Source organism: Liolophura sinensis, chromosome 9 (assembly GCF_032854445.1).
Source record: "Liolophura sinensis isolate JHLJ2023 chromosome 9, CUHK_Ljap_v2, whole genome shotgun sequence".
In the NCBI taxonomy this organism is placed as follows: domain Eukaryota; kingdom Metazoa; phylum Mollusca; class Polyplacophora; order Chitonida; family Chitonidae; genus Liolophura; species Liolophura sinensis.
Genome location: NC_088303.1, coordinates 519747 through 543280, shown reverse-complemented (window position 1 = coordinate 543280; position 23534 = coordinate 519747). Strand labels below are relative to the sequence as shown.

General features: G+C 40.4%; 1 protein-coding gene across 1 annotated transcript; it reads right to left on the bottom strand.

The window, feature by feature from the left end:
* Nucleotides 1–486: 486 nt before the first annotated feature.
* Nucleotides 487–22166, bottom strand: LOC135475916 (uncharacterized). The gene is made up of 11 exons (XM_064755877.1): nt 22035–22166; nt 19955–20030; nt 19195–19308; nt 17423–17578; nt 17107–17226; nt 12896–13015; nt 12253–12378; nt 10121–10240; nt 6521–6676; nt 2589–2705; nt 487–1134 (listed from the first exon to the last, which is right to left on the bottom strand). Exons 2-11 carry the CDS (start codon nt 20022–20024, stop codon nt 992–994), a joined length of 1242 nt encoding a protein of 413 aa, XP_064611947.1. The 5' UTR covers nt 20025–20030; nt 22035–22166; the 3' UTR covers nt 487–991.
* Nucleotides 22167–23534: the final 1368 nt, after the last annotated feature.

The window sequence follows — 23534 nt, the reverse complement described above, 5'->3', positions numbered from 1 at the left end:
TTCCTTCCATCACAATACTGACCGCCGTCGTATAAATGAAATATTCTTGAGTTCGGCAAAACACTCAAATCAAACAGATAAATGTATCAATCATATCTCTCAGAGCATTTGGAATTCAACTGGTCTGAACGATCTGAAACGGATATGTTTTACATCTTGTCTTACTGTCAATTATCCCACTACTTGTTCTGCATATATGTTCAAAGGTTTCTTCCTTTGCAAAAATGGTTTTCTTGAATAAACAAAAACTGTTCCTATTATAAATTTGCCCATCTCTGTTCAGATATACCTTGAGGTAACCGAACCCATTCTAGGAATATGTTTTGGTTTACATGCACTTAACCGCCACGGTTTGTTGTTTCATTGCATATACAATATTCGATGATACACGTGGAACGATTTTTACATAATTCTAACTGGGAATTGCTAAATAAATAGAGTGAATCGGTGAACATAGCTATTAACCGAAAGTCCCATTTCTGTATGCTACATGTGAAAACACAAGGAGTCTTTTTATGTACATTTCAGTCAGGGGACTTTTACAGGATTGGCATAAATGGTTTTTCTGCATGTTCAAAGTTGTAGATCTATATCTTGAAAGCAATTTATATGCATATAGGTAAGGTAACCAGATTTGTTTTACAAAAAATTGTAAACAGAATATTTTAAAACAAAGCTTGATTTCCATATATGTTGCTTTCGTGAAAGGTGACACTGATAACGTACAATTGACAAATCTTCATGTATGTAAAACTGCACTGTGAAGCATATTATTTCACGTCGAAGCCCGAGAGCGTCTCTCAGTGTACAAGAACCTGTAAGATACAAAAGATGAAGGCTGCACATTTGTGTTGCTTTATAGTTTTATTACACCTCATACGGACAGGGAATATGATATCTGAAAACGCCTGTGTCTTTGTTCGGCCTGTGGCTGAATGTTGGGGCGTTGTCATCGGCAGCTTCATATCGCAGTAAGGCGGTCGTGGCATCTTTAGCTTGCTGGGTACTCACAGGAATACATGACGGTGTTCCCGATCAGGTTGCACGTACAGTTGGTACATAGTGTACCGTTTACCACGTACGGCCATCCATAGGAGCCATAAGGGTGGCAGTTACCGTCACTGTCTTGGCACACTGTAAAAAGTACAAAACCATGGAATATTAAGGACATTTCAACAATAATATCTCTGTCAATAACGCCTGTAGTCCATCTTTAATACTTGGTATAACGTGACCCATGGAATAAGTAGAGCTGAGCATACCTGAGACTGACGCCACCTAGCTGTTTTGAACTTAAATCAAACTTAAAAATAAACTACAAACAAAACGTTTGAATCACATCTCATTTTTTGACCCAGAAGGAAAGGTCTCATCTTGATATCGAATAATATAGTTCGCCAAGATGCGTGTGTTCCGAGTATGTGATAAGTGATTCCGTAAGACGCGTGTGTTGCGTGTATGTGATAAGTGATTCCGTAAGACGCGTGTGTTGCGTGTATGTGATAAGTGATTCCGTAAGACGCGTGTGTTGCGTGTATGTGATAAGTGATTCCGTAAGACGCGTGTGTTGCGAGTATGTGATACGACATTCCGTGCTCTTAAGCTTAAGGACGCCCCTATTTAACCATCTTGGTTACGTCGTTATGCTTCCCTGTTGCAACAAACTGATAACTAGTTGCAGCCAAGTTGGATCCGAACAAAAACAACTTAGAGACACGTTTCCTTGGCTATCTATTGGGAAGAAATACGCTTGCTGTTACGATCAACACTCAAGCCAAGACGTTGCAGTTTAAGGTGCTTACGTGTTTTTGAACCTTTCATCTCTCCTGAAGAGGGCTTCAAAAATGTACAAGAAGAGATGTACAAAGACACTTTTGGTCACAGTTCATACAGCAGTGCAAAACTGACTTTGTGGTATGACCCTTTATAACTTGACAATGGAAATCATGGAATACACTACATTTCTTGCATTGCTCCTAAAATGGTTTAGTAAATGTTGTGACAACACAGAGTTTTGAATAATTCTAGGCCAGTGATGTCTGATAAATTGTTGTCATCATAAATACAGTTTTTTTTTACTTAATTTAGCTCAAGACATTGTATAAGTTAGTACATTTGAAACAAAACTGACATGATGTCGGATTTCACCGGTTATGTGTGACAATTTGACAAATGCAAGTACCACGCTGTCTTCATTGCTATCGTTAGACTCCTTATCCTGCAGACTGACTCTATCCTGCAGACTTTCTATCCTACAGACTCCCTATCCTGCAGACTTTTTATATTACATGTATATTTATTTCATATTGTATCCCAGAGAAGGCCAACTTGTGTAGCGTACTTACGAGCGGAGAAAAATGACAAGATCGACATATGTAGCGTACATGTAATTTACTTTCGATCATGTCATGATACTGAAGATGTCATGATACTGAATTGTGTGACGTACTTACAAGCGGAGATAGATGTGATGAGATCAACTTGTGTAGCGCACATACTACTGGAGAAAGATATGATGAGACCGATTTGTTTAGCTCACCTTCGAGCTCAGAAAGATGTGATGAGACTGCCCTCTCTAGCGTACTTACGAGCGGAAAAAGATGTGATGAGACCACCTTCGTCCTTACACGTCACCGAAGAACACTCTTCCGGTTTGTACTCTTGAGTTTTGCCGAGGTCGTAGCAGTTTCCATTGAGAGAACATTCTGAAAAGAGAAAACAAAACGTTCCCCTCAGGTTCACTGATTTCAACGACGTCAAAAACTACGGTCGCAATATAATCAGCTCGGTTCTAGGATGATGTTCCGAGGTTCTTCCCGACCACACCAGATCCGTTCGGACAAAACTAGATAAATAGTTATTTCGAACGAATGTAGACATGTTTAGCATACACTAGGCCTGGTATAATGTGATTATAGTTTGAGTCGCCAGCGAAGAATCATTCCAAAGGTTCATAAAAAAACATCTGTTATAATAAACAATGTAGTCTATTCGCTGAGGAAGCAGTGTAGCTGTTTTATTGGGTGGAGTTCAGTTGCATTTTGTGTTACAGTGTCCTTCTGGGGTACTACCTGCATCCTTTGGGTTACTGCCTGCATCCGTGCGTTATTGTTCCATCGTACTCGGCCCCTCTATCATCTCGCAGTATGGACTGTAGCTCAACTGAACATCGATTCTCTTCTGTCTTGATTATATTATACATGTGTCACACATTTGCTTCTATTGGCATTTAGCCAAAATTAACCCTTTTCCCCAACATATTCAAGTTCTCCATAGCAAAAACCTAAAACTGTCGCAACAAACAAAATGAGATTCTGATCCGTCTGGGACTCTAAACCAGGTGACACGCTGGCACGTCTGAGACTCTGACCCAGCTGAGACTGATCCGTCTGGGACTCTAAACCAGGTAAGACTTAATCAGCTGAGACAATGAATCGGCCAAGACTGTGACCCTCTGAGGCGTCTGACACTCTGAGTCGTCTGAGACCCTGGGCCGTCTGACACCCTGGGCAGTGTGAGATTGTGGGCCATCTGAGGCTCTGGGCCGTCTGAGGCCCTGGGCTGTCTAAAACTCTGAACCAGCTGAAACTATGAACCAGATGGGAACCTGTCCCAGCTGAGACTCTGATTAGACTGAGGATCTGACCTGACTGAGGCTCTGACCCGGCTGAGACTGACCTGGCCGAGGCTCTGACTCGGCTAAGACTGACCTGGCTGAGGTTCTGAACCGGCTGAGACTGACCTGGCTGAGGTTCTGAATCGGCTGAGAATGACCTGGTTGAGGCTCCAACCCTGCTGAGACTGACCTTGCTGAGGCTCTGAACCGGCTGAGACTGACCTTGCTGAGGCTCTGATCCGGCTGAGACTGACCTGGCTGAGCTTCTGAACCGGCTGAGACTGACCTGGCTGAGGCTCTGACCTGGCTAATACTAACCCGGCTGAGGCTCTGAACCAGCTGAGACTGACCTGGCTGAGGTTCTGAACCGGCTGAGACTGACTTGGCTGAAGTTCTGAACCGACTGAGACTGACCTGGCTGAGACCCTGACCCGACTGAGACTGACCTGGCTGAGGCTCTGAACCGGCCGAGATTGAACTAGCTGAGGCTCTAAACCAGCTGAGATTGACCTGGCTGAGGTTCTGAATCGGTTGAGACTGACCTGGCTGAGGCTCTGAACCGGCTGAGACTGACCTGGCTGAGGTTCTGACCCGGCTGATACTCTGAACCAGCTGAGACTCTTAACCAGGTGAGAACCTCTCCCCGATGAGACTCAGCGATCAGAATGAGGATTTGACCTGAGGCTCTGACCCGGCTGATACTCTGAACCAGCTGAGACTAACCTGGCTGAAGCTCTGACCCGGCTAAAACTCTGACCTGGCTGAGATTCTCATCGAGCTGAGACTCTGGTCCAGTAGAGATTCTGCTTGGACTGAGACTCTGACCTGGCTGACATTGTGATCGGACTGAGAATGGTCCGGCTGAGATTCTGATCCAGTTGATACTCTGATCCGTCTAAGGCTCTGACCTGGCTGAGATTGTGTTCGCGCTGAGACTCTGGCCCGGGTAAGATTCTGATCCGACTGATACACTGACCTGGCTAAGGCTCTGACCTGGCTAAGATTCTGATCGGGCTGACAGGTCCGACTGAGATTCTGATCCGACTGATACTCTGACCTGGCTAAGGCTCTGACCTGGCTAAGATTCTGATCGGGCTGACTGGTCCGACTGAGATTCTGATCCGACTGATACTCTGACCTGGCTAAGGCTCTGACCTGGCTAAGATTCTGATCGGGCTGACTGGTCCGACTGAGATTCTGATCCGACTGATACTCTGACCTGGCTAAGGCTCTGACCTGGCTAAGATTCTGATCGGGCTGACTGGTCCGACTGAGATTCTGATCCGACTGATACTCTGACCTGGCTAAGGCTCTGACCTGGCTAAGATTCTGATCGGGCTGACAGGTCCGACTGAGATTCTGATCCGACTGAGATTCTGATCCGACTAAGGCTCTGACCTGGCTAAGGCTCTGACCTGGCTAAGATTCTGATCGGGCTGACTGGTCCGACTGAGATTCTGATCCGACTGATACTCTGACCTGGCTAAGGCTCTGACCTGGCTAAGGTTCTGATCGGGCTGACTGGTCCGACTGAGATTCTGATCCGACTGAGATTCTGATCCGACTAAGGCTCTGACCTGGCTAAGGCTCTGACCTGGCCAAGATTCTGATCGGGCTGACTGGTCCGACTGAGATTCTGATCGGACTAATACTCTGACCTGGCTAAGGCTCTGACCTGGCTAAGGTTCTGATCGGGCTGACAGGTCCGACTGAGATTCTGATCCGACTGATACTCTGGCCTGGCTAAGATTCTGGTCGGACTGACAGGTTTGACTGAGATTCTGATCGGGCTGATAGTCTGAAGAGGTTAATGCTCTAACCTAACTGAGATCGTGATTGGACTGAGACCCTTGTCCGGCTGACATTCTGATCGGGCTGCGATTCTGATTTGCTTAAACCTATGAGCCGACTGAGACTCTGTAACAGCTGAGACATTAACCCGGATGTTACAAATGGGAAATGGGTTTTTTGCTGGCTAACAGAATATGGTGCATAGCACAAATACGAAGCGTTCAGTGTTTAAATATAAACTTCTGTGGACTACTGGATTGGACGCATGAAATATTACTCAATTGTATCTCTCGGACGTAACTGAAAACGGTTGTGGCCTACTGGATTGGACGCATAAAATATTACTCAATTGTATCTCTCCGACATAAATGAAAACGGTTGTGGACTACTGGATTGGACGCATGAAATATTACTCAATTGTATCTCTCCGACATAATTGAAAACTGTTGTGGACTACTGGATTGGACGCATGGAATATTACTCAATTGTATCTCTCCGACATAAATGAAAACGGTTGTGGCCTACTGGATTGGACGCATGGAATATTACTCAATTGTATCTCTCCGACATAATTGAAAACTGTTGTGGACTACTGGATTGGACGCATGGAATATTACTCAATTGTATCTCTCCGACATAATTGAAAACTGTTGTGGACTACTGGATTGGACGCATAAAATATTACTCAATTGTATCTCTCCGACATAACTGAAAACTGTTGTGGACTACTGGATTGGACGCATGGAATATTACTCACTTGTATCTCTCCGACATAACTGAAAACTGTTGTGGACAACTGGATTGGACGCATAAAATATTACTTCTATCTCTCCGACATCACTGAAAACTGTTGTGGACTACTGGATTGGACGCATGGAATATTACTCAGTTATGTCTCTCCGACATAACTGAAAACTGTTAACTGCTTCTACTGGCGCGGAAACCATCTTCTGTTCGAATTATATACTAGTTACCTATTTTTAAGAGATTATTATGCTTTTTTATTGATGAAACTGATCATTGGAAATTTGACAATGGATATTGTTTTTACCAATGCTGATGATGTGACAAAGTTTTTGTTCGCTCGCACCAAAGAGGTCAGTATATACTTACGAACATTGACAATGGTGACAGTGTAGGTATTGTCACTCAAACTGCACGTCTTGTTATAGCAGTATCCGGTGTCTTCATACGGAGCGGTATTGCTCGTCTTTGCGATCCATGTTTCCCCAACGTCTCTGCATTTACTTGCAGCCGAGTCATAACAACCTGTGAGGAACACCAGATTTGGTGACTTCAGAACAGATGCTGTTAGTCTTGGGAGTTAAATTTGTTAACAGAGTATTTCAATATTGTAACTGAAACTGTAAATGACATCCTTGCTTTTTGTACCTAAAATTTCTGTGGTGACAGGGATTATTTACGTTACTACATGTATTGTAAGAGAGAACACACAGGTTGTCGGTATATTATCATTGTCTGTGATTGTCGGTATCTTCATTGTCTGTGGTTGTCAGTATATCGTCGTTGTCTGTGGTTGTCGGTATATCGTCATTGTCTGTGGTTGTCGGCATATCTTCATTGTCTGTGGTTGTCGGTGTATCGTCATTGTCTGTGGTTGTCGGCATATCTTCATTGTCTGTGGTTGTCGGTATATCGTCCTTGTCTCTGGTTGTCGGCATATCTTCATTGTCTGTGGTTGTCAGTATATCGTCATTGTCTGTGGTTGTCGCTTTCATCATTGTCTGTGGTTGTCAGTATATCGTCATTGTTTGTGGTTGTCGGCATATCTTCGTTGTCTATGGTTGTCGGTATATCGTCATTGTCTCTGGTTGTGGGCATATCTTCATTGTCTGTGGTTGTGGGCATATTTTCATTGTCTGTGGTTGTCGGTATATCGTCATTGTCTCTGGTTGTCGGCATATCTTCATTGTCTGTGGTTGTTAGTATATCGTCATTGTCTGTGGTTGTCGGTTTCATCATTGTCTGTGGTTGACGGTATATCGTTATTGTCCTTTGTTGTCGGTATATCGTCATTGTCTCTGGTTGTGGGTATATCGTCATTGTCTCTGGTTGTGGGCATATCTTCATTGTCTGTGGTTGTTAGTATATCATCATTGTCTGTGGTTGACGGCATATTGTTATTGTCTTTTGTTGTCGGTATATCGTCATTGTCTGTGGTTGTGGGTATATCGTCATTGTCTCTGGTTGTGGGCATATCTTCATTGTCTGTGGTTGTCGGCATATTTTCATTGTCTGTGGTTGTGGGTATATCGTCATTGTCTCTGGTTGTGGGCATATCTTCATTGTCTGTGGTTGTTGGTATATCATCATTGTCTCTGGTTGTCGGCATATTTTCATTGTCTGTGGTTGTCGGTATATCGTCATTGTCTCTGGTTGTCGGCATATCTTCATTGTCTGTGGTTGTTAGTATATCGTCATTGTCTCTGGTTGACGGCATATTGTTATTGTCCTTTTTGTCGGTATATCGTCATTGTCTGTGGTTGTGGGTATATCGTCATTGTCTCTGGTTGTGGGCATATCTTCATTGTCTCTGGTTGTGGGTATATCTTCATTGTCTGTGGTTGTTGGTATATCGTCATTGTCTGTGGTTGTCGGTTTCATCATTGTCTGTGGTTGTCGGTATATTGTCATTGTCTCTGGTTGTCGGCATAGCTTCATTGTCTCTGGTTGTCGGTATATCGTCATTGTCTGTGGTTGTCGGTATATCGTCATTGTCTGTGGTTGTGGGTATATCGTCATTGTCTCTTGTTGTGGGTATATCGTCATTGTCTGTGGTTGTCGGTATATCGTCATTGTCTGTGGTTGTCATTGTGTGTGGTTGTCGGTATATCGTCATTGTCTGTGGTTGTTAGTATATCGTCATTGTTTGTTGTTATCGGTATATCGTCATTGTTTGTGGTTGTCGGTATATGGTCATTGTCTGTGGTTGTCGGTATATCGTCATTGTCTGTGGTTGTCGGTATATCGTCATTGTCTCTGGCTATTGGTATATTTTCATTGTCTCTGGTTGTCGGTATATCGTCATTGTCTTTGGTTGTTAGTGTATCGTCATTGTCTCTGGTTGTTAGTATATCGTCATCGTCTCTGGTTGTCGGTATATCTTCATTGTCTCTGATTGTCGGGATATCTTCATTGTCTGTGGTTGTCGGTATATCTTCATTGTCTTTGGTTGTCGGTATATCGTCATTGTCTCTGGTTGTCGGTATATCGTCATTGTTTGTGGTTGTCGGTATATCTTCATTGTCTGTGGTTGTCGTTATATCTTCATTCTCTCTGGTTGTCGGTATATCGTCATTGTCTCTGGTTGTCGGTGTATCGTCATTGTCTCTGGTTGTGGGTATTTCGTCATTGTCTGTGGTTGTCGGTATATCGTCATTGTCTGTGGTTGTCGGTATATCGTCATTGTCTGTGGTTGTCGGTATATCGTCATTGTCTGTGGTTGTCGGTATATCTTCATTGTCTATGGTTGTCGGCATATCTTCATTGTCTGTGGTTGTCGGTATATCGTCATTGTCTGTGGTTGACGGTATATCGTCATTGTCTCTGGTTGACGGTATATCGTCATTGTCTGTGGTTGTCGGTATATCGTCATTGTCTCTGGTTGTCGGCATATCTTTATTGCCTGTGGTTGTCGGTATATCGTCATTGTCTGTGGTTGTCGGTATATCGTCATTGTCTGTGGTTGTCGGTATATCGTCATTGTCTCTGGTTGTCGGCATATCTTCATTGTCTGTGGTTATCGGTATATTGTCATTGTCTTTGGTTGTCGGTATATCGTCATTGTCTTTGGTTATCGGTATATCGTCATTGTTTGTGGTTGTCGGTATATCGTCATTGTCTGTGGTTGTCGGTATATCCTCATTGTCTCTGGTTGTCGGTATCAAACGCTCAGATGGGAAAATTCTGGCGGAATCTATACTAAATCCACCACTTCGGTGGCCTAATGGTCAGAGCGTTCGCCCGTTACTTCTTTCTTCCTCACTTAGCGTCCAACAGGACTAATTGGCCCTGTGTGAGTAAAATGTGACTGGGTGCCATGATACTTCAGTGGCTGCAGCAACCTGGCGGCATATGTACACACACCCAATGATTCGTGGTTGTCATATAACTGAAATATTATTAAATAGGACGTAAAAACCTAAGCATATGCATTTGAAACTTAAATGGAATTGCCGTCACTGATTTTCATAATGGCGGGATCTGTTGTTTTTTTTTCTGGAGGAGGGGAGCTGGCAACTTTAGTGGACATGAAAGAAGTTCATTAGAATTAGAATTTCGTGACGCAAGACATCGTAAGATTCACCTTCTGTTCTCCACGTCATTCATGAAACTCAAATTCGGCACTCCAATCAGCAGTATTAACAGTAAGTCACCAAATACAGGTGATCGAGCTGTTTGTTGGATTATGCCAACGACGATATCATCTGGAGATAGTCGAGTTCTAAGCCCTAGTTTCAGTGTAGTGTAACTAGGATGGGATTCGTACCTGGTGTGTGCAGGCATAATGAAAGAAGGACTACAGTATGGAGAAGCAAACACTGTGGGATACCTGGTAAATGGTCACACCGGGAAATCCAGCGTTATGCCGAAGTAGCATTTTAAACACGTGATATGTCTTCTAGAATTAAGATACCACCGTGAGAAAAATAAAGGATATTGCACAGTAAATATCCGAATGTGCGAACTCACCACCAGAAACAAAAGTATAGCTGGCGTAGCTGGTAAAGTTTTTACATTCGTATTTGAAACAGCCATCCATCTTGACCGTTCCGACAGGATCACATCTGCCCGTGTCACTGTTCAAACAACCTGTAGGCAATGGAATGCTTATGTAATGAGGCCATTTAACTGTAAAATATATACACAACCTATATACACAAGATATACACAAAACACAACATACATGCACAACATATACACACAAGACAACATATACACACAAGACAACATGTATACACACAAGACAACATATAAACACCAGACAACATATACACACAAGACAACATATGTACACAACACAATATATGTACACACATCATTCATGCTTATGCAATGGGACCATTTAACTGTAAAATATATACACAAAGTGTATACATAACGTATTTGCACAGCATATATACACAACACACCATATATAACAACACAACACATATACACAACATATATGTACAACACAACATATATATACAACACTACATAGATAGACAACACAACATATGTACACAACACCAAGGTTTCCTCCCACCATAATGCTGGCTGCCGTCGTATAAGTGAAATATTCTTGAGTATGGCGTAAAACACCAATCAAATAAATAAATAAGTAAATAAATAAATAAATAAATAAATAAATAAATAAATAAATAAATAAATAAATAAATAAATAAATAAATAAATAAATAAATAAATAAACAAATAAATACATACATACATACATACATACATTAATAAATTATTTATTTAATAAATTAATTAATAAACATACACAACACACCATATATACACAACATATATACACAAGATATATACACAACACAACATATACACACAACACAACATATATACACAACATATATAACACAACATACACACACAACACAACAAATATACACAACATATACGCACAACATATACACACAACACAACATATATACACAACACAACAAATATACACAACATATACACACAACAAATATATACGAGGTAAACATAAACAATATATATGCACAACAAATATACACAACTTTTATACACACATACATGTTTTAACAGCAACATCACAGGTATATTCAGCATAGTTATTGAAATTTCCTGAGAGCATGTGTAACCAGGGTAGAAGCAAGGTGTTTTGCGGGTACATACTGTACATGTATCATGCATAGGATGAAATAATGAACTATCTGAGACCAAAGTTTTACTTGCTTTTGTAGAGCAGTCAGTCGATTGTTCTCGTAACGTTGTTCTGTTTAGAAGATGTAATTTGTTATCCATGGGTATGTAATAAAATGAAATAAAAGTTTTCATTAAGCTCCACAGAGCACTACAGAGCACTACATGCAATGCACATGCGGCTATGCTTTGGAGCTCTAGAATTATTGTCCTTTGAAAACTAAGTCAGGGAGGGGAGGTATCTGGGATAGGAGATATCAGGGATGGGAAACATCAGGGATGGGGATATCAGGGATAGGAGAAATCCAGAATGGGAGATATCAAGGATGGCAGATATCAGGGATGGGGGATATCAAAGATGAGGGATATCAGGAATAGAAGATATAAGGGGTGGGAGAAATCAGGAATGGGAGGCATCTAAGATGGGAGATATCAGGAATGGAAAATATCAGTGATAGGAGATATCAGATATGGGAGATATCAAAGATGGGAGTTATCAGACATGAGCGATATCAGGGATGGGAGATATCAGAAATGGGCGATATGAGGGACGGTGGACATCAGGGATGAGAGATATCAGAGACGGGCGATATCACAGATAGGAGATATCAGGAATGTGTTTTGTGTACGGATCTCCGTCAGTTCTAACGATTAATCGATTTTTTCCACACCCACATATGTTCTGTGGTATACATACCGATGTGTGTGTGAAATTGGTTCCGAACAGTGTAAACTCGCTCGGAGTTGTGAAGTTATGTCGGCCTAAATTGGCCATGAATTACTCCAAACTTTAGCTGTTATTACAGGGTCTCTGATTCACACGTGCAATGTATATTCCGTCGCATTCTCCGGCATATTTATTAATTATGATCCTTAGAAAATCACTGCCAGCCCTTGGGGGCTCTAGATGCTCTCATGGAGATTTTTCAACTTACTGACGGCGCCTGCAGAAAATCCATTTTCAGCATCACAGATATACTCATTGCAGTCAAGACCTTCAATCTGGAATGTGCCAATTGGATAGTCGACAACCTGACCATTGGAGCTCACACTGCAGCATTCTACAATATAACACGTCGGATAGGCTCTACAAAAGGTTCTCTAACTACATGTTCTAAGCAAGACAGATGGTGTAAATTGAGACCGTAGTTTTTCACTCCTAATTCTTCATACATTAAACAGACATGTGGCCGACGGCGACAAAAATGCGCTGGTGTTTTATTTTCTGTGTAAAGTTAAGACTTCCAGATGTCTACTGACATGTATCTGACGCTGAGTGGAGCATCGAACAGTTTAGACCAAGGATGGAGTGCCCTTCTAATTGTTTTGAGATTTTTCGGAGGTTTAGGTAGGAGTTAAATGCAGCTCATTTTTGTATTTAGCTGAAACGACTCATAAATTCAGAATTTCTCTCGGAGGTTAGTCCCATTAAGACATCAAGCTACGCTAGAAATCTGATTTGTTTGTATATGTAGAGGAAAGATGGTACACGTTAGCATATGTAAGTGAAAATATTCTAATACAGTGAAAAGCTTTAAATGAAAAAAAGAGAGAAAAGAGTGTTCTTTGTAGCCTTACCCCGTTGACTGGTGAAAGTTCCAGCTCCGGTGCATGTGTACCGGTAACAGTTGTACACCCAACTGTCACCAGCGTTATAGGTTGTATTGGTTGCACTGAACACACATTGTCCAACACAATCTGGGAAAAACAACAACGACAGCAATATATCAGCACATTTCATATCAGAAATAAAGCTTCCAGCTTTAATTTAGCAAGTATCATTTGTTAGTACTGTGAACGGAAACCGACTCACTGGTTAACCATGCAGATGGAGCCCCAGTCACCGGTTTAAAATGTTGACGGAGCTTGAGGACAGTGACAACTGGTCACTCTACCTATAATTAGACAGTTGGTCATTCTGCAAATAATTAGACAGTTGGTCCTTCTGCCTATAATTAGACAGCAGGTCCTTCTACCTGTAATTAGACAGTTGGTCCTTCTGTCTATAATTAGTTGGTTCTTCTACCTATAACTACACTTGGTCATTCTGTCTATAATCACACAGTTTATCCTTCTACCTATAACTAGACACCTGGTCCTTCTACTTATACTTAGACAGCTGGTCATTCTGCCTATAATTACAGTTGGTCCTTGTGCCTATAATTAGACAGCTGGTCCTTGTGCCTATAATTAGATAGCTGGTCCTTCTACCTATAATTAGACAGTTGATCATTCTGCCTATAATTACAGTTTGTCCTTGTGCCTATAATTAGACAGTTGGTCCTTTTGACTATAATTAGACAGCTGGTCATTCTGCCTATAATTACAGTTTGTCCTTGTGCCTATAATTAGACAGTTGGTCATTCTGCCTATAATTAGACAGTTGGTCCTTCTACCTGTAACTACACTTGGTCATTCTGTCTATAATTAGACAGTTTATCCTTCTACCTATAATGAAATAGTTGGTCATTCTGCATATAATTAGACAGCTGGTCATTATGCCTTTAATTAGACAGTTGGTCATTGTGTCTATAATTAGACAGTTGGTCATTGTGTCTATAATTAGACAGTTGGTGAATCTGCCCATACTTAAACAGTTGGTCATTCTGCCTATAATTAGACAGCTGGTCATTTTGCCTATAAATACACAGTTGGTCATTGTGCTTATAAATAGACAGTTGGTCATTCTGTCTAAAATTAGACAATTGGTCCTTCTACCTATAACTACACTTGGTCATTCTGTCCATAATTAGACAGTTTATCCTTCTACCTATAATGAGACAGTTGGTCCTTCTACTTATAACTATACAGCTGGTCATTCCGCTTATAATAAGACAGTTGGTCCTTATGCCTATAAATATACAGTTTGCCATTCGATCTGTAATTAGACAGGCGTTCATTCTGCAAATAATTAGACAGTTGGTCATTTTGCTTATAATTAGACAGTTGGTCATTTTGCCTAAAATTATACAGCTGGTCATTCTGCCTATAATTAAACAGTTGGTCATTCTGCCTATAATTAGACAGTTGGTCAGTCTGTCCATACCTAAACAGCTTGTCATTCTGCCCATAATTAGACAGCTGGTCATTGTGTTTATAATTAGACAGTTGGTCCTTTTGACTATAATTAGACAGTTGGTCCTTCTACCTATATCTTCACTTGGTTATTTTTTCTATAATTAGACAGTTTATTCTTCTACCTATAATTAGATGTCTGCTCATTCTGCCTATAATAAGACAGTTTGTCCTTCTGTCTTTAAATATACAGTTGGTCATTCGATCTGTAATTAGACAAGCGGCCATTCTGCCAATAATTAGACAGTTGGTCCTTCTGCCTATAATTACAGGTGGTTCTTCTGTCTATAATTAGACAGTTGGTTCTTCTGCCTATAATTTGTTGGTCATTCTGCCTATAATTAGAGAGCTGGTACTTCTGCCCATAATTAAACAGTTGGGCAGTTGGTCATTCGGCGTATAATTAGACAGTTGGTCCTTCTGCCTATAATTAGAGAGTTGTCATTGTGCTTATAATTAGACAGTTGGTCATTCTGCCTAAAATTAGACAGTTGGTCCTTTTGACTAAAATTAGATAGTTGGTCCTTCTACCTATAACTTCACTTGGTTATTCTGTCAATAATTAGACAGTTTATTCTTTTGCCTATAATTAGACAGCTGCTCATTCTGCCTATAATAGGACAGTTGGTTCTTCTGCCTGTAAATATACAGTTGGCCATTCGATCTGTAATTAGGCAGGAGGTCATTCTGCCAATAATTAGACAGTTGGTCATCCTGCCTATAACTAGACAGCTGGTCCTTCTGCCTATAATTACAGCCGGTCCTACTACCTATAATTAGACACTTGGTTCTTCTTCCTATAATTAGAAAGTTGGTCATTGTGCCAATAATAAGAGACCTGGTACTTCTGCCTATAATTAAACAGTTGGATCTTCTGTCTATAATTAGACAGTTAGTCATTCGGCGTATAATTAGACAATTCTTCCTTCTGCCTATAATTAGAGAGTTGGTCCTTGTGCTTATAATTTATACAACTGATCGTTCTGCCTAAAATCAGACAGTTGGCCATTCTGCCTATAATTAGACAGTTGGCCATTCTGTCTAAAATTTGACAGCTGGTCCTTCTGCCTATAATTAAACAGTTGGTCCTTTTATCTATAATTAGATAGTTGGTTTGTCTGCCTGTACTTAAACAGCTGGTCATTGTGCCTATAATTAGGCAGCTGGTCCTTCTGCCTAAAATTAGACAGTTGGTCATTGTGCCTATAATTAGATAATTGGTCATTGTGCCTATAATTAGACAGTTGGTCATTCTGCCTAAAATTAGACAGTTGGTCATTGTGTCTATAATTAAACAGTTGGTTCTTCTTCCTATAATTGGACAGTTAGTCAGTCTGCCTATACTTAAACAGCTGGTCCTTCTGCCTATAATTAGACAGTTGGTCATTGTGCTTATAATTTAGACAGTTGGTTCTTCTTCCTATAATTGGACAGTTAGTCAGTCTGCCTATACTTAAACAGCTGGTCATTCTGCCTATAATTAGACAGTTGGTCATTGTGCTTATAATTAGACAGTTGGTCATTCTGCCTATAATTAGACAGTTGGTCATTCTGCCTAAAATTAGACACCTGTTGTTTCTGCCAATAATTAGACAGCTGGTCCTTCTGCCTATAATTAGACAGCTGGTCAGTCTGCTTATAATTAAACAGCTGGTCAGTCTGCCTATAATTAAACAGCTGGTCATTCTGCCTATGATTAGACAACTGATCATTCTGCCTATAATTAGACAGTTGGCCATTGTGCTTATAATTAGACAGATGGTCATTCTGCCTAAAATTAGACAGCTGGTCCTTCTGCCATAACTTCTGCCAAGAATGTGAATTCTTGTGCAAAGATGACATGGCGCCCGTGATTCACGGTAAGGTGTCCCCAAAGTTGGACCATGATAACCGCTGTTGACGGTGACGTGCAGAGAAGGCTGGTTTCCTGACAAGTTGTCTAGTACTATAACCCATCTGTGTCAGTTTGCGTGTTGTCGTTCTAACGCTAACATCATCGCCATTTGAGCCCATAGTTCTCGAAATCAACCTGAGGCCATTCTTCGGTTTTGCCACGCCAAAATGTAGGCGTAAAGGCCGCGGTCTTCTCGTGCTATTGTGATTAGAGGACAACTTGTGCTTTTACCTGCAATGACGTCACCGGCTCTACGATGAAATGCAAAAAATTTTCGTGACGATATTTCGCCGGACATTGACTCTCCTGTCGATTGTCACTGATCCATGGCTTCTTTGTCCAGGGTTACTATAACTTAGCCTTTAGCGATACTTATTGCACCCGGTATATTCTAAAGACTCGGTATGAAGCAAACATAAGCTTTTCATATGCAAGTTTCTGACTTGTATAGCCTAACGTCGTGACATGCTTTCCAACGCTCACCAATTTTATTCTCTTGTGTTAACTCTACATTCGTTCTGCATTCGTTCATATGAAACAGAAGGGACGCATGGGAATATGCTTATTTTCATGTGGAGAGTGCCTAGTCACATTCCAATACCACACAAAATACTGTCTGTAAGCATTAGCTGACGCATCTCTGTTATCATGTTTTGACCAGAGTCATAGTAGTTTATGGCATGGGAGGCTGAAACCCTAATACATTTATATGAGATGGCCACAATTTGTATTTCTAGGGCGCAAAATCAGCCCCGAAACCATGTTTAAAATTTTCATATAAGTTAGAAATGGCTTTGTGGAATTGGCCTCTGGTACTAACCTGGTGTGTCAGTGGTGGTGTAGTTGACGACATTCCCAAACACATTGCAAGTCAACGTCTTGCAGCCAGAAATATCCACCGAATCACCGTCTGTCATGCACACTCCCTTATATCGGCACTCTGTGGAAATAAAGAGCCTATCTCCATACTGGAAGAAAAGATAGAATAGAAAAGTTGCCTGCACGCATACGCGTCAGAATATATTTCAGACTACAAACAAATATCACCTATCGTTCAACTTTCTTTATGAATCTTTTTCCTTTACTGGAAATTAAGAACTGCATTTATGGTATTGAAACTTTATAAATGTACTTACCTAAGTCTGAAAATTGAACGTAAGGGAGAATGTTGAGGTTGGTAGGCTGATAGCACGTATGCTTTACGCAGTATCCGAAGTCTCCTTGGGCAGTTTCACTTAGCCATGTGGCACCCACATCGTGACAAACAGAGCTATCCCCTGGATCCTCACAGGCTAAGAGGGAAGAGAAATATGCGATAATCAGTGAGAGGTAATACTGATGTCTTCACTATTCAGCTGGCATTTTGAGCTTCGTATTGTTCCACACTCATTCTTATGTTTATAGAACCAGGAAGTAACATTCAAACTTATGTTTATAGAACCAGGAAGTAACATTCAAACTTATGTTTATAGAACCAGGAAGTAACATTCAAACTTATATTTCTAGAACAAGGAAGTAACATTCATACTTATGTTTATAGAACAAGGAAGTAACATTCATACTTATATTTCTAGAGCCAGGAAGTAACAATCATACTTATGTTTCTAGAACCAGGATGTAACATTCAAACTTATGTTTATAGAACCAGGAAGTAACATTCAAACTTATGTTTATAGAACCAGGAAGTAACATTCATACTTATGTTCCTAGTACCAGGAAGTAACATTCATACTTATGTTTATAGAACGAGGAAGTAACATTCATACTTATGTTTCTAGAACGAGGAAGTAACATTCATACTTATGTTTCTAGAATCAGGAAGTAACATTCATACTTATGTTTCTAGAACCAGGAAGTAACATTCATACTTATGTTTATAGAACCAGGAAGTAACATTCATACTTATGTTTATAGAACCAGGAAGTAACATTCAAACTTATGTTTCTAGAACCAGGAAGTAACATTCAAACTTATGTTTCTAGAACCAGGAAGTAACATTCATACTTATGTTCCTAGTACCAGGAAGTAACATTCATACTTATGTTTCTAGAACCAGGAAGTAACATTCATACTTATGTTTATAGAACCAGGAAGTAACATTCATACTTATGTTTCTAGAACCAGGAAGTAACATTCATACTTATGTTTCTAGAACCAGGAAGTAACATTCATACTTATGTTTCTAGAACCAGGAAGTAATATTCAAACTTATGTTTCTAGAACCAGGAAGTAACATTCATACTTATGTTTCTAGAATCAGGAAGTAACATTCATACTTATGTTTATAGAATCAGGAAGTAACATTCATACTTATGTTTATAGAACCAGGAAGTAATATTCATACTTATGTTTCTAGAACGAGGAAGTAACATTCATACTTATGTTCATAGAACCAAGACGTAAGCTAAGCCCACCTCGGATTGTCAAGTTAGAAACATTGTCGGCTACACGCTCGTAAGTACTACAAACGGAGAGGTGTTCTTGGCGTTAAACCCGCCTCAGATTGTCAGGTTAGAAACCGTCTGCCACACACGCGTAAATATTACAAAGGGAGATGTGTTGTAGGAACTAAACCCACCTCGGATTGTCAAGTTAGAAGCATTGTCCGCCAAACACTCGTATGTATTGCAAAGGGAGATGTGTTGTAGGAGCTAAACCCGCCTCGGATTGTCAAGTCAGAAACATTGTTCGCCACACACTCGTATATACTACAAAGGGAGATGTGTTGTAGGAGCTAAACCCGCCTCGGATTGTCAAGTCAGAAACATTGTCCGCCAAACACTGGTATGTATTCCAAGGAAAATGTGTTGTAGGAGCTAAACGCACCTCCGATTGTCAAGTCAGAAAAATTGTCCGCACACGCTCGTAAGTATTACAAAGGGAGATGTGTTGTAGGAGATAAACCCACCTCGGATTGTCAAGTTAGAGACATTGTCCGCCACACACTCGTATGTATTACAATTCTTTACGTAATATTTCCCGACCTCGTAATGAGACCCGTTGTCGTCACATCCGCTGCAGTCTGAAAGCACCACGCATCGAATTAAAAGCTGCAAAGCATTTATACTGCATATTCCGACTAAAGTTTTATAATTTGTCTGTTTATTTGATTTATTTTTAACTTACTCGACGTAGATTAGGTTTTCAGTGGAATACCCACAGTAAACTACGGCCGAGAGCCAGCGAGTGGTGACCTCATGGGTCAACGCCATATACAAATGAGCCAGAGAAAGACATATTTACAATGTTTATATAAGCAACAATCAAGTAAATGTATCAGTATTCAATTCTTTTATTTTGGCTGTACACTTTACTCACGATTTTTTACCATGTTTATAATGGATGAAAGAAACCGGAGTGCCCCGGGGAAAACATGGAACTTAGCCAAGATATTGGAACCTTTACGTTATGTATAATTTAGAAAGAGCAACATAATTGGGGGCACAGTAGGAAACGCAACCCAGTAAAATGTACAAAAGAACTCTCACGTCCTCAATTCTTCTACTTTGTAAGCCATCGTCAGGAGGAATCTTCTGAATTAGAGAAGGTGGTGTTACATAATAGAATAGACTTACAATGAAACGTGACCGGGTACAAGAAGAATGGGGGAGGTAACTCTTCATGTACATCTATTGCTATTTATGATGTTGTTTTCTCGAGTGCCTTACCTCTTTTCACTGGGGTTCCACTGACCAGCTGGAGGACGCCTAGGGCCGCAATGAGGAGAGCTAACTTCATCTTTTTCTTCAATAAAAAAGGTTTTACACTTTGGGTGAAACGTTTATAAAGAATTCTGTAATGTTCGTTAAATTCTGCGTGATGAAACATTTTTTGTTATCAAGCTTTTTGCTTCATTATAGTCATTTTAATGTGAAGAGCGTCAGAATTAAGATGGCAGACATTCTTACACAGAGCTTTAAATTCGTGACCATAACTGTGTGTTCTTTACACAAGATCTTTATTTAGTCCTCTTTTCCTTAATGCGCAACACATATATTGGAATATTTCCAATGGGTTACCATCAACAGTTAGGTTTAAGGACTAAAGACCTGAAAGTCGCCTTTCTGGAAAACAGACAGCTCTGGCAGAGAGAAAAACTATGGCTTTTTCTACTTCAGTGCAAACTGTGTAAAGAACTGAAGCTGGTCGACCCAAGCAGAGCAGTTTTACATCCATAATTGCTGTTCAAATTTGTATTTCATGAACTACCTGTATAAAACTAAAACGTAATTTGAAGATTAATTTGGTGTAAAGATGACAATAATAACATATGAAAATTCACCACCAGAAAAGGTAATAAAGATGAATTATTTCTATTCAGGGCAGCTTTTTTCACGTGAAAGGTGAAAGCTGTTGACGACAGTATTACAGTTTCTTCGTTCGTGCACATTTTTATTAGGGTCCACACAGTTAGTCCTGCGGGACACCTATTGAAATTGTTCAGATTATTATTATTATTTACTCAATTTTGTGTGCTACCTACAGCCTAGACCGATTGACTTTAAATTTCTCTGTGTTATTCCCCAGTGTCTGAAACTGTGCACAACGCACCCCGATTTTTGTATGTCACGTGGTTTGGCGGCCATATTGCAATTTATATGAAATAGTTTAAACATCGTCCTCTGAAGAACCACTGAACCGATTATTTTGAAATTTGATATACAGGTAGACCGTTGATAGTTACAATACGTTTAAGAAAATTGTTGACTTCAGTTAAAAATTTTGGAAGCTCGCCATTGGTCGAAGTTGTGACGTCACTGGTTTTGAAATTTCAATTTTTTTTACATATTCTAATGTATTTTGAGTCGGTGATTCCGAATCAGCTTTTATTTTTTGCACATCTTTCTATCTTTTTGAGATATAGTCAAAAAACTAAAATTTATTATGTAATTTCAATGACCTGTCACTCAAGAAATATGGGAGCTAGAAATGTAAAACTTGTACTAAACTGTAGTCAAAGACATGCTCTTTCTGTAATATGCGAACGGGTATGTGCTACGATTAATAGTTTTCTCTTTAGAAGCGTTTAAATGACAACACCGTTTTTTTTTAAAGAAATACATGTTAATCCTATTGCTTATAACATGGAGTTAGATGGGATTTATTTATTTATTTGATTGGTGTTTTACGCCGTACTCAAGAAATTTCACTTATACGACGGCGCCCAACATTATAGTGGGTGCAAACCGGGCACAGCCCAGCGGAAACCCACGACCATTCGCAGGTTGTTGCCAGACCTTCCCACGTACGGCCAGAGAGGAAGCCAGCATGAGCTGGACTTGAACACACGGCGACCGCATTGGTGAGAAGCTCCTGAGTCATAAAGCTGCGCTAGCGCGCAAACCAACTGAGCCACGGAGGCCCCGAGTTAGATGGGAACTGGACTAGGTTTATGGTATTTCACTTTCTGCTCCACTTTCTATGATTTACCGAAACGATTTTGCGATGACATATAGCTATGGTTTCTTGTATTCGATGGCGTATAATGATAACTACAACAGCAAACAACGTGGACTCCGGCCGAAACTGCTTTGCAGTTCTAGTTTTCAATTGTATTTACACATGAATCCAAAGTCTAAAAGCCTGGCCTAATGATGGCCGACCAGAAAAATGCTTTCATTATTCCACTGGAATGATGCACTGAAGATGTGTAAATTTCTTTCATATTTGTTCTTTTGCTCCCGAATGAGTTTTTTTTGTTTCTTTTAGCTCGTTACACTCCAGTAAAACAAACTAATTGAAACTCACCTGTAACCAACTGACCGTGTCTGTACACCTGTGTGAGTAGAGCGTTTACGGCTGGCCGCTTCCGATTTAAAGAAATAATTCAATCGTAAATTCTCCTTTTATGCGTACGATTTTAAAGACACAAAATCTCTGAGATCCTGACCAGTGTTCTATTTACGTTATCTAAAGCTTTAATAGGATTACCACGCCGTCTGTTGCCAGTTTAACTTTATGTGGGTTGGTGCTCGTGCAATCTGGCAGAGATTAGCATTGTTTGACTGTGGAAGTTTTATTAGAGACACACGTTGATATATATCCCTTTACAATATCACGTATGGATTCCAGCTAGTGTTTGTGGGAACATATGAGTGGTCACGCCAATTTTGTAATTCTACACGCCCGTGTCCTTTGTGCTAGCTGTCAGTTCAGAATGATTTATTATAGCTGAGATCCCATCTATCGTCATCCACGGTCACATTTGGCGCTCCTTCATCCCGACAGCACCCAATCAGCGTACGCGTTTCAAACACTTTGGATGTTGGTGTTCACGGTTTGATTCAGAGGTTAATCCCAAGATTGTCCACGTGGAATGTGCTTTTTGTATGCTACCTTGCATTTATGGTAATCAAAATTGCCAGATTTTATTAATTTATGCTGTGTATGATGCATAAAAGTTTACGATTATGTCCATATCAAATTCTCTGTGGTATATTTGTGGCAATATAACGGGTTTAAACTGTACTGCTCGAAACACTGAAGAGCAGAGTACAAATGCAACGGAAGCAGGGAGATGAGGATTACATCAACTCGAAATGACGAATTAACAAATTACAGATTGTTGTAATCAGATACAGAGTGCGCGTGGATACGTGTGTGCATGTGTGTGCGTGGGTCTGTGGTGGCACGTGGTTACACATGAGTGCGTGTGTATGCATGTATGAATACGGAAAGGGCGAGGGAGGAAGCGGAGGGGCAGGGGAGGTGGGGCAGGGGAGGTGGAGGGTAGATGGTAACAAGGAGACCATTATGTCCGCAAACGCCTTTTATCGATCTCTCGACTTGGAACACCTCTTCATGGTTCAGAAGTTGAAAACGAATGTCGATTTGAAGCTTAGATTTAACAGATTATCATTCAAAAGACAGACTTGTTATTGTTATGTAATATTATAGTAGTAAATTGAGAGTTTTACTTCAGTTTTATTTTATGTAAATTTTTGTATAACAGTGAATCCTGAAAATGCGTATCCTGTATAATCCGACGACCTTCAGTGGCTCGAGCTCAACTCTGTCCGTGGTGGGGTTCAGAGGCGAGACTACAAGCTGAGGCAGGGATATCATCTCAGTGTTGATCGAAATATTCATGAAATATTTAACCTGAAATTAAATTTCATGTAGGGACCGCCAAATGTCTGTGTTCATATTGAAATAAATGTTGATCAAAGCGTAAGACCATATGTACAACGTACAGATGACATAACAAAAGTGCACGTAACTGGTTTATGCTGATATAATACCCCTTTC